This window comes from Ascaphus truei, unplaced genomic scaffold (genome assembly GCF_040206685.1).
Source record: "Ascaphus truei isolate aAscTru1 unplaced genomic scaffold, aAscTru1.hap1 HAP1_SCAFFOLD_293, whole genome shotgun sequence".
In the NCBI taxonomy this organism is placed as follows: domain Eukaryota; kingdom Metazoa; phylum Chordata; class Amphibia; order Anura; family Ascaphidae; genus Ascaphus; species Ascaphus truei.
In genome coordinates, this window is record NW_027455891.1 from 326,771 (window position 1) to 339,260 (window position 12,490).

At 55.9% G+C, this 12,490-nt stretch overlaps 1 protein-coding gene across 10 annotated transcripts in view; it reads right to left on the reverse strand.

Moving 5' to 3' along the window:
• Window positions 1-12,490, reverse strand: part of LOC142483065 (rho-related BTB domain-containing protein 2-like) — a 200,594-nt gene that overhangs the window by 139,869 nt on the left and 48,235 nt on the right. For all 10 annotated transcript variants that reach the window (XR_012797212.1, XR_012797211.1, XR_012797210.1 and 7 more), the window contains one exon: window positions 3,862-3,980. Coding sequence is in view for 6 of the 10 variants with exons in the window: in XM_075583146.1 (XP_075439261.1) it covers window positions 3,862-3,980 (119 nt within the window). In the remaining 4 variants the exon portion in view is untranslated. The remainder of the gene's footprint in view (window positions 1-3,861; window positions 3,981-12,490) is intronic.

Here is a 12,490-nt window from a genome sequence, read left to right on the forward strand (position 1 = left end):
TGCGGGAGCGCTGCCGATCGGGAAGTAGCAGTGTTATAGAGACTTGGCCATGTTATCGGAGCTCTCTGTGCGGGAGCGCTGCCGATCGGGAAGTAGCAGTGTTATAGAGACTTGGCCATGTTATCGGAGCTCTCTGTGCGGGACGCTGACGATCGGGAAGTAGCAGTGTTATAGGGACTTGGCCATGTTATCGGAGCTCTCTGTGCGGGACGCTGCCGATCGGGAAGTAGCAGTGTTATAGGGACTTGGCCATGTTATCGGAGCTCTCTGTGCGGGAGCGCTGCCGATCGGGAAGTAGCAGTGTTCTAGAGACTTGGCCATGTTATCGGAACTCTCTGTGCGGGAGCGCTGCCGATCGGGAAGTAGCAGTGTTATAGAGACTTGGCCATGTTATCGGAGCTCTCTGTGCGGGAGCGCTGCCGATCGGGAAGTAGCAGTGTTATAGGGACTTGGCCATGTTATCGGAGCTCTCTGTGCGGGAGCGCTGCCGATCGGGAAGTACCGATGTTATAGCGAGATGGCCATGTTATCGGAGCTCTCTGTGCGGGAGCGCTGCCGATCGGGAAGTAGCAGTGTTATAGAGACTTGGCAATGTTATCGGAGCTCTCTGTGCGGGAGCGCTGCCGATCGGGAAGTAACAGTGTTATAGCGACTTGGCCATGTTATCGGAGCTCTCTGAGCGGGAGCGCTGCCGATCGGGGAGTAGCAGTGTTATAGTGACTTGGCCATGTTATCGGAGCTCTCTGTGCGGGAGCGCTGCTGATCGGGAAGTAGCAGTGTTATAGAGACTTGGCCATGTTATCGGAGCGCTCTGTGCGGGAGCGCTGCCGATCGGGAAGTAGCAGTGTTATAGAGACTTGTCCATGTTATCGGAGCTCTCTGTGCGGGAGCGCTGCCGATCGGGAAGTAGCAGTGTTATAGGGACTTGGCCATGTTATCGGAGCGCTCTGTGCGGGAGCGCTGCTGATCGGGAAGTAGCAGTGTTATAGAGACTTGGCCATGTTATCGGAGCGCTCTGTGCGGGAGTGCTGCCGATCGGGAAGTAGCAGTGTTATAGAGACTTGTCCATGTTATCGGAGCTCTCTGTGCGGGAGCGCTGCCGATCGGGAAGTAGCAGTGTTATAGGGACTTGGCCATGTTATCGGAGCGCTCTGTGCGGGAGCGCTGCCGATCGGGAAGTAGCAGTGTTATAGAGACTTGGCCCTGTTATCGGAGCTCTCTGTGCGGGAGCGCTGCAGATCGGGAAGTAGTAGTGTTATAGAGACTTGGCCATGTTATCGGAGCTCTCTGTGCGGGAGCGCTGCCGATCGGGAAGTAGCAGTGTTATAGAGACTTGGCCATGTTATCGGAGCTCTCTGTGCGGGAGTGCTGCCGATCGGGAAGTAGCAGTGTTATAGAGACTTGGCCATGTTATCGGAGCTCTCTGTGCGGGAGCGCTGCCGATCGGGAAGTAGCAGTGTTATAGGGACTTGGCCATGTTATCGGAGCTCTCTGTGCGGGAGCGCTGCCGATCGGGAAGTAGCAGTGTTATAGAGACTTGGCCATGTTATCGGAACTCTCTGTGCGGGAGCGCTGCCGATCGGGAAGTAGCAGTGTTATAGAGACTTGGCCATGTTATCGGAGCTCTCTGTGCGGGAGCGCTGCCGATCGGGAAGTAGCAGTGTTATAGGGACTTGGCCATGTTATCGGAGCTCTCTGTGCGGGAGCGCTGCCGATCGGGAAGTACCGATGTTATAGCGAGATGGCCATGTTATCGGAGCTCTCTGTGCGGGAGCGCTACCGATCGGGAAGTAACAGTGTTATAGCGACTTGGCCATGTTATCGGAGCTCTCTGAGCGGGAGCGCTGCCGATCGGGGAGTAGCAGTGTTATAGTGACTTGGCCATGTTATCGGAGCTCTCTGTGCGGGAGCGCTGCTGATCGGGAAGTAGCAGTGTTATAGAGACTTGGCCATGTTATCGGAGCGCTCTGTGCGGGAGCGCTGCCGATCGGGAAGTAGCAGTGTTATAGAGACTTGTCCATGTTATCGGAGCTCTCTGTGCGGGAGCGCTGCTGATCGGGAAGTAGCAGTGTTATAGACACTTGGCCATGTTATCGGAGCGCTCTGTGCGGGAGTGCTGACGATCGGGAAGTAGCAGTGTTATAGGGACTTGGCCATGTTATCGGAGCTCTCTGTGCGGGAGCGTTGCCGATCGGGAAGTAGCAGTGTTATAGAGACTTGGCCATGTTATCAGAGCTCTCTGTGCGGGAGCGCTGCCGATCGGGAAGTAGCAGTGTTATAGAGACTTGGCCATGTTATCGGAGCTCTCTGTGCGGGAGCGCTGCCGATCGGGAAGTAGCAGTGTTATAGGGACTTGGCCATGTTATCGGAGCTCTCTGTGCGGGAGCGCTGCCGATCGGGAAGTAGCAGTGTTATAGGGACTTGGCCATGTTATCGGAGCTCTCTGAGCGGGAGCGCTGCCGATCGGGAAGTAGCAGTGTTATAGCGACTTGGCCATGTTATCGGAGCTCTCTGTGCGGGAGCGCTGCCGATCGGGAAGTAGCAGTGTTATAGGGACTTGGCCATGTTATCGGAGCTCTCTGTGCGGGAGCGCTGCCGATCGGGAAGTAGCAGTGTTATAGAGACTTGGCCATGTTATCGGAGCTCTCTGTGCGGGAGCGCTGCCGATCGGGAAGTAGCAGTGTTATAGCGACTTGGCCATGTTATCGGAGCTCTCTCTGCGGGAGCGCTGCCGATCGGGAAGTAGCAGTGTTATAGGGACTTGGCCATGTTATCGGAGCTCTCTAAGCGGGAGCGCTGCCGATCGGGAAGTAGCAGTGTTATAGAGACTTGGCCATGTTATCGGAGCTCTCTGTGCGGGAGCGCTGCCGATCGGGAAGTAGCAGTGTTATAGACACTTGGCCATGTTATCGGAGCGCTCTGTGCGGGAGCGCTGCCGATCGGGAAGTAGCAGTGTTATAGAGACTTGTCCATGTTATCGGAGCTCTCTGAGCGGGAGCGCTGCCGATCGGGAAGTAGCAGTGTTATAGAGACTTGTCCATGTTATCGGAGCTCTCTGTGCGGGAGCGCTGCCGATCGGGAAGTAGCAGTGTTATAGCGAGATGGCCATGTTATCGGAGCTCTCTGTGCGGGAGCGCTGCCGATCGGGAAGTAGCAGTGTTATAGCGAGATGGCCATGTTATCGGAGCTCTCTGTGCGGGAGCGCTGCCGATCGGGAAGTAGCAGTGTTATAGAGACTTGGCCATGTTATCGGAGCTCTCTGTGCGGGAGCGCTGCCGATCGGGAAGTAGCAGTGTTATAGGGACTTGGCCATGTTATCGGAGCTCTCTGTGCGGGAGCGCTGCCGATCGGGAAGTAGCAGTGTTATAGGGACTTGGCCATGTTATCGGAGCTCTCTGTGCGGGAGCGCTGCCGATCGGGAAGTAGCAGTGTTATAGCGACAGGGCCATGTTATCGGAGCTCTCTGAATATTTACACAAGCAAATCGCTACAAAAGTACTCAAGAAAACCTGTTGATCAGTTACTTATCAAAGAACCCGCAGAGCATTCCGCCGACTGCCAAGCAGAACAACCCGCAGAGACAATCACTGATATACACACAGACCCACACATACATACTCTCTCTATACCACCTCCTGGTTCATATCTTCCTTCTCGTGCTGTCTCACTATACACATCTTTGTAACGGTTATATCTAATGTCCTCACAATAATCTGTGCCCAGACACACTTTAGCACGAGCGGCGACCCTCAGTGCACTTCTCCTGGTACAATACTATAACTCACAGCGATATTCCTCTCTGCCAGCCGGGTGCTTGGCCCCTCGCTGGAAGGACACAGAGCTCGGGACCGCCGCACTTACCTCCTGCGTGAAGCTCTCCCGGAAGGAACCGCGGAACATGGCGACCATCCAGTCACAGCTGGAGATCAGCAAGGGCTTATGGGCTGGAACCAAACCATCATCCACCCTGAACACCACGTCTGAAGAGTGCGAGGGGGGGGGAGAGGAGAGCGAGGGAGGGGGGAGGGGAGAGGAGAGCGAGGGAGGGGGGAGGGGAGAGGAGAGCGAGGGCGGAGAGCGAGGGGGGAGGGGAGAGGAGAGCGAGGGGGAGGGGAGAATGAGGGGGGAGGGGAGAACAAGGGGGGAGGGGAGAACAAGGGGGGAGGGGAGAGGAGAGCGAGGGGGGAAGGGAGAGCGAGGGGGGAGGGGAGAGCGAGGGGGGAGGGGAGAGGAGAGCGAGGGGGGAAGGGAGAACGAAGGGGGAGGGGAGAGGAAAACGAGCGGAGGGGAGAGGAGAGCGATGGGGGAGGGGAGAACGAGGGGGGAGGGGAGAGGAGAGCGAGGGAAGAGGAGAGCGAGGGGGAGGGGAGAGGAGAGCGAGGGTGGAGGAGCGAGGGGAGAGGAGAGCGAGGGGAGAGGAGAGCGAGGGGAGAGGAGAGCGAGGGGAGAAGAGAGCGAGGGGAGAGGGGAGAAGAGAGCGAGGGGAGAGGGGAGAAGAGAGCGAGGGGAGAGGGGAGAGGAGAGCGAGGGGGAGGGGAGAGCGAGGGGGAGGGGAGGGGAGAGCGAGGGTGGAGGAGCGAGGGGAGAGGGGAGAGGAGAGCGAGGGGAGAGCGAGGGGAGAGGAGAGCGAGGGGGGAGGGGAGAGGGGGGAGGGGAGAGGGGAGAAGAGAGCGAGGGGAGAGGGGAGGGAGAGCGAGGGCAGAGGAGAGCGAGGGGGAGGGGAGAGGAGAGCGAGGGGGAGGGGAGAGGAGAGCGAGGGGGAGGGGAGAGGAGAGCGAGGGGGAGGGGAGAGAAGAGCGAGGAGTGGAGCGGATAGAGGAGAGCGAGGGGGAAGTGGAGCGGATAGAGGAGAGCGAGGGGGGAGTGGAGCGGATAGAGGAGAGCGAGGGGGGAGTGGAGCGGATAGAGGAGAGCGAGGGGGGAGGGGAGAGGGGAGAGCGAAGGGAGAGGAGAGCGAGGGGGGATGGGAGAGGGGAGAGGAGAGCGAGGGGGGAGGGGAGAGCGAGGGGGGGGGGAGGGAGAGCGAGGGGGGGGAGGGGAGAGCGAGGGGAGGAGGGGAGAGCGTGGGGGGAGGGGAGAGCGAGGGGGGGGAGGGGAGAGCGAGGGGGGGAGGGGGAGAGCGAGGGGGGGGAGGGGAGAGCGAGGGGGGGGAGGGGAGAGCGAGGGGGGGAGGGGAGAGCGTGGGGGGAGGGGAGAGGAGGGAGGGGAGAGAGAGGGGGGAGAACGAGGGGGAGGGGAGAGGAGAGCGAGGGGGGAGGGGAGGAGAGAGGAGAGCGAGGGGGGAGGAGAGAGGAGAGCGAGAGGGGGAGGAGATAGCGAGAGGGGGAGGAGAGAGCGAGAGGGGGAGGAGAAAGCGAGAGGGGGGAGGAGAGAGCGAGAGGGGGGAGGAGAGAGCGAGAGGGGGGAGGAGAGAGCGAGAGGGGGAGGAGAGAGCGAGAGGGGGGAGGAGAGAGCGAGAGGGGGAGGAGAGAGCGAGAGGGGGAGGAGAGAGCGAGAGGGGGGAGGAGAGAGCGAGAGGGGGGAGGAGAGAGCGAGAGGGGGGAGGAGAGAGCGAGGGGAGGAGAGCGAGAGGAGGAGAAGAGAGCGAGAGGGGGAGAAGAGAGCGAGAGGGGGAGAAGAGAGCGAGAGGGGGAGGAGAGCGAGAGGGGGAGGAGAGAGCGAGAGGGGGGAGGAGAGAGCGAGAGGGGGGAGGAGAGCGCGAGAGGGGGGAGGAGAGCGCGAGAGGGGGGAGGAGAGAGCGAGAGGGGGGAGGAGAGAGCGAGAGGGGGGGAGGAGAGAGCGAGAGGGGGGAGGAGAGAGCGAGAGGGGGGAGGAGAGAGCGAGAGGGAGAAGAGAGGAGAAAGCGAGAGGGGGGAGGGGAGGAGAGAGTTATTAACATGATTGTACTTTACTTGCATTTAATATTTTGGGAATTATTTTAAAGTGCTTTGAACTGTGAATATTATTCAGTCAGATATGGGTTTATCTCCATCCCTTCCCTGGTGTTATACACACTGTCATGGAACAAGAACTGCATTTCTGATTCACCCCCCCTCTCTCCTTTGCAGCTTCTGCCTGTCAGTTCTTATTTTCAGCTGCATGGAGTTTGCACACACATACTGTGCCTGTGTGATATGCAACAATGTTGCATTTCTTGCCTCTGGGCATGTAATCAGTGAACTGCTACTGCAGCCTCTGAGATCCTCCAGTTAATGGGCTTTCCCATTTCCCCCCCTGTCCTTGCTGACAGTTAGTGCAGTCTCACTTCACTTTTAGTGTGACCCTTGCCCCTCACTTCCTTTCCACCATCACCTCTGGATGAGTGAGTACCCTGCTGTAACTGCTGTACTGGTAGGATTACCCTTTTCACCTGCCCTTAGCTACAAGGCACCCACAGAGAGACACTATTTAAACACCAACATCTCTTCACAAGTGCCTGTCTTTTACCCTGCTTTCCCTCAATAAAGTGAAGAAAAGATACAGGACTTGTTGTGCTTTGAAAAGAGGGCCGAGTTGAAGCTATCTGGGCTAAATCATCTTACATATGACCCTGGCCTCCAGAATAGTGAAAAGGTTACCGTGGGCCTTACAGACATTTACAGGAGCTGCTACTCTAGACTTTATGGTAACACAAAGCAGCAGCTTTACACTGGCAGACAGGGCAGCAAACTTTATACAGAAAACTGCACGCAGCCTGCAGACTTTCAGATAAGCAAGCAGATTTACACTGGACACAGCCAGCATCAACCCTGCACACAAGGCAGCAGCTTTGCAGACAGACAGTGCACCTTACACACAGAGCCTTGATTGCCTTCTCTGTGTTTTTGAGTCCACCCCCTGCACGACCCCATAGTGAGGAGCCACCATCTCACCTTACCCTGCGCACGTTCCCACGGCCAGCGCCACCAAGGGCCACGCCACCGGACACCTGCCAGGACAACGGCAGAGCCACCGGAACACTTGTGAGTACAGCTACCCCTACGCTGAACGCTGCAGGACACCGCTCGGCTTCATCTGAGACAGTCGCCCATCGCTGACAAAGGTAAAAGACCACACGCCACACGCACTGGCTAAAGGCCTACACAAAGCTACAGCATGGCAGAACTCAGAGCCTCACCAGATATCACGCAGGAGAGTGACCACTCAGACACAGAGACCGCCGCGCAACCGCAACAGGCGCAGGCATACGCAAGGCCCAAACGGACAGTCACACTGACACAAAATGGGCGCGAAAAATATGAGGCTGACATTGACGCACACCGCGAAAAATTAGAGAAGGCCTGGGAGAACACTGATCGTGAAATAAATAATGTCGCAAGTGTTAGCGATCAAGAAACCCAGATCAAACAAGCCATTACTCAGATTAAGTCATATCATAGACGTTACGTAACGCTGTCACAGGCATATTTCACCTATCTGACAAGAACTAACACAGAAGACAGCACGCGGGAACGCGACCTGCAAAAGGCGATTGACCTGGAGCGCGATGGCATCGTGCAGACCGCCATCGCAGACGCCCAAAGCGATAGAAAAGAGCTCCTCCTGGAGACAGCGTTCCAGCGCTCCAGCACATCAAGGCACTCATCAAGGTCTGCTAAATCAGCGCGATCTAACGTGTCCAGCGCAAGCGCTAGAAGGCACGAGCCACTGCAGAGGCCGCACGTGCCAGGGCCGCATACGCTCAGAAAGAGGCTGCCACTGCCACCGCTGCACGGAAAAAGACAGAGGTGGACGTTAACCTAGAGGCCCTAAATCAAGAGAAGGAAGCCGCCGCCGCCGCCATAGCCCAAGCTGAAGTCCTAGAAGCAGCCGCGAGACAGGACGGCGGGGAGCAACCGTACAGACGGATAGCCTCAGAGGATCCAATCCAACGCACTGAAGACTACGTAAGGAGCCTCTTAAGTGTAAACACCAGCGCACCATCTCAACACGGAGGGAGTGACTCCACAGACACCGAAGACTTGCTAGGTCCACGAGAAGACGCTGTTCCTTCAAATGGTACATGCTGCCTGGGACAGCTACAGCCGCAACAGTGATCCACACGCCAGCGCGCACACGGATGCACCACAACAGGCTCGCAATCCAGGTACACCCACACGGGAGAACACAGCCCCTCACACTGACCAGCAGTCACCCCGCGTCCACGCCAAGGAAGAGGCGACCGCACGGACCCTTCCAGCAACTACCTCAGAACGGGACAAACACGCCGATGCCTCAGGTCTGACAGACATAGCCAAGTACATGATCCGGCGTGACCTGGTGCACGCAGGACTCATCAGCTTCGATGACCGCCCTGAGAACTACCGGACGTGGAAGTTCACGTTCAAAGATGCAATCAGCAGCTTGGACTTCTCAGCAAGGCAAGAGCTCAACCTGCTATTCAAGTTCCTGGGGAACGAATCCAGGTAGCACGCCAAGAGACTCCGGGCGGCAAACGCGCATCAACCCCAAGTGGGTCTTGACCTAGTGTGGGAAAGGTTAGAAGAGACCTACGGCAGCCCCGAAGCAGTCGAGGATTTGCTCTTCAAAAGAGTTGACAGCTTCCCCAAGATCGCAACTAAAGATTACTCGAAGTTACGAGAGCTCGGGGACCTGCTGCAAGAGCTGGAGTTTGCAAGGAAAGACCATTCCTTAACAGGTCTCAACGTCTTGGACTCAGCTCGTGGAGTGAGACCCATCCTGGAGAAGCTACCCTACAACCTCCAAGAAAGATGGATCTCACAAGGCTTCAGATACAAAAGGGAGAAGCAAGTCGCCTTCCCCCCATTCTCATTCTTCTTGAGCTTCATCCGCGAAGCGGCAAGGACAAGGAACGATCCCAGTTTCATCTTGGGTGCGCAAACCACACACAGTGCAAGCAGCCTGAGGACTGAGAGACCAGTGGCGAGATACGGTAACACCCAAACACCCATCTCGGTCAACAGGACGAACGTGCCTCCCACGACCCAAACTACTCCCGATCAGTCGGTCGCCGGAGACGAGGAACCAAGGGATCTTAACAAAGAATGCCCTATACACAAAAGGCCGCATCCGCTTAACAAGTGCGTCAGATTTAGAATGAAACCCATAGAGGAGCGAAAGAACTTACTCAGGGAATGGGGAGCTTGTTTCAAATGTTGTGCTTCCACAACTCATTTATTCAAAGACTGTAAAGAAGAAATCAAATGCACAGAGTGCGATAGCGACAGGCACATAGCCGCCTTACACCCGGAAGCTATGAAGCCCAAATCAAGCAAAGCCCCTAACCCATCGACAAAGCAGTGCGGGGAGGAAGAAGTGGGAGATACACCCCCCACGACGTCGGTAGCGTCCAAATGCACAGAGGTATGTGGAGAAGGAAACGACGGTAGATCTTGCTCTAAAATATGTTTGGTAGCAGTGCACCCAGAGGGACAACCCCAAAGAGCTAAAAGGATGTATGCAATCATCGACGACCAGAGCAACCGATCGCTGGTCAGGTCAGAATTCTTCGACATGTTTAACATACAAGACAGCGCTTCTCCTTACACTCTCAGAACGTGTGCAGGGCGAATGGAGACTACAGGGAGAAGAGTGAATGGCTACACCATATGCTCAATAGACGGCAAAGTGAACATGCCCCTTCCCACACTCATCGAGTGCAACCACATGGCTACAAACAGGGACGAGATTCCCACACCAGACTTGGCACGTCATTACCCGCACCTCAGAGGAATAGCCAACTACATCCTGCCGGTAGAACAAGGCGCCAAGATTTTACTGCTGTTCGGTAGGGACATCATGAGGGTGCATAAAGTCCGTAAACAGCATAACGGACCCCACAACGCGCCATGCGCCCAAAGACTTGACTTAGGATGGGTGATAGTGGGCAACGCGTGCACTGACAAAGAGCACGGACAAGACTATGTTGACGCCCGCAGAACGGTGGTAACAGAATGTGGGCACACATATCTCTCTGAACCATGTCTTGGCCATCTCCAAGTGACAGAAGGGCCAAGTGAAGAGAAAAGACAAGGTCATACCCCCGAGGTCAACAAAAACATCCTTGCATCGGGGAGATGTGACAATAGCCTAGGATGCTTAGTGGTTCAGATAACCAAGGATGACGAATCGATTCCACTGAAGGAAGAAAGTAACCTCCCAAAGGTGACCGACAAAGGGATCGTCCAAAAGACAAACAAGCGGACGATCCTCTTGCGAGCAATGGCACGGCTAGGACGTACAGTTGTTCCTCTCCACAGAGTATCCAGCGATAAAGCAGCCAGCTGTCATGGCTGGCATAACCGCAAACGATTGCGCCCTACAGGTGAAGCCACAGTGTCAAAAAGACTGTCCTCTCACACGTCTAAAAAAAGACAATCACAGAGACATCTCATAAAGGGATTTACTAGGGCAAGAGAGACTGTTTTTCGTCATGTCCAAGGAGAGAACAACCTCCTGAGGGCAGTCAACAAAGAGATACAAAGGCGAATCACCAAAATACGTGGAAACGTTCTCTTGCAAGAGGAATGCACCAATGACTTAGGGTGCACAGCGTTCCAGACCACAAAGGACGACGACAAGCAAACACCATTGATGGGAGATGGAGAATTCCTGATGTCAACAGTCAAGGAGCTCGTCAGAAATGGACCTGGTAGTTGGGCGAACCTGCTACCATTCCGTTCACCAAGAAGGCGCTTCCCAAACAATGGAGAACATGCCATCTCTAGGTTCACTTCGCACCTCTGCGACCTACAAAGGGAACCAGAGACCAAAAACAACTTTGTGGCCTTCATCCAGAAGATATTCCTTACCGGCCACGCAAAGCCAGCACCTCTAATGAAGGAAGGTGAAGAATGCTGGTACCTCCAATCATCTGGGGCCTACCACCTTCAGTTACCCGATCAAATCCGGGTAGTGTTCAGCCCCAGCGCTCAGCTCCAGGGAGTCTCCCTGAACGACGCCCTCTTTACTGGACTAGACTCGACAACCAGTCTTCCAGGAGTGTTGTTCCGCTTCCGCAAGGAGCCAAAGGCCATCTCCTTCTGCCAAACGCCAGGTGATAGAGCGACAGGCTACCACGACTGGCATACCTACAAGGGGATGCACTCTGTGGGTAAAACTACAGATACAAAAAGACTGTTCTCTCACAAGGCTAAAAGGAAACAGTGCCAGAGACTTTTATACAAAGACATTGTGGTGCAACCAGCAAACCTGGAGCTGTGCATCCACCCTGCATCCTTTGCCAAAGAACCTTGGCCAAGGGACCTTGATACCAGTGATACCGGCTGGTGTCACATCGCTATGTGGACATGGACTCTTGCATTGTTTGAGAATGTGATGTTATTTTTGTTATGCATTGCACATATGTTCCACATATTCAAGTTATATAGTGGTATCTCCAGATACCAGACGGGGAGTGTCATGGAACAAGAACTGCATTTCTGATTCACCCCCCTCTCTCCTTTGCAGCTTCTGCCTGTCAGTTCTTATTTTCAGCAGCATGGAGTTTGCACACACATACTGTGCCTGTGTGATATGCAACAATGTTGCATTTCTTGCCTCTGGGCATGTAATCAGTGAACTGCTACTGCAGCCTCTGAGATCCTCCAAGTTAATGGGCTTTCCCATTTCCCCCCCTGTCCTTGCTGACAGTTAGTGCAGTCTCACTTCACTTTTAGTGTGACCCTTGCCCCTCACTTCCTTTCCACCATCACCTCAGGATGAGTGAGTACCCTGCTGTAACTGCTGTACTGGTAGGATTACCCTTTTCACCTGCCCTTAACTACAAGGCACCCACAGAGAGACACTATTTAAACACCAACATCTCTTCACAAGTTCCTGTTTTTTACCCTGCTTTCACTCAATAAAGTGAAGAAAAGATACAGGACTTGTTGTGCTTTGAAAAGAGGGCCGAGTTGAAGCTATCTGGGCTAAATCATCTTACATATGACCCTGGCCTCCAGAACACACACTATATACACCCACTGCTCACACACTGCCCCCCCTCACACCCTACCCCCCTCACACCCTGCCCCCCCTCACCCTCTGTTCACACCCTGCCCTCCTCACCCTCTGCTCACACCCTGCCCTCCTCACCCTCTGCCCCCTCACCCACTGCTCACTTCCTGCCCCCCTCACCCACTGCTAACACCCTGCCCCCCTCACCCACTGCTCACACCCTGCCCCCCCTCACCCTCTGCACACACCCTGCCCCCCTCACACCCTGCCCTCCTCACCCTCTGCCCCACCTCACCCTCTGCTCACACCCTGCCCCACCTCACCCTCTGCTCACTCCCTGCCCCCCCTCACCCACTGCTCACACCCTGCCTCCCCTCACCCACTGCTCACACCCTGCCATCCTCACCCTGCCCTCCTCAGCCTCTGCTCACACCCAGCCCCACCTCACCCTCTGCTCACACCCTGCCCCTGCTCACACCCTGCCCCACCTCACCCTCTGCCCCACCTCACCCTCTGCTCAATCCCTGCCCCCCCTCACCCTCTGCTCACTCCCTGCCCCCCCTCACCCACTGCCCCCCCCTCACCCACTGCT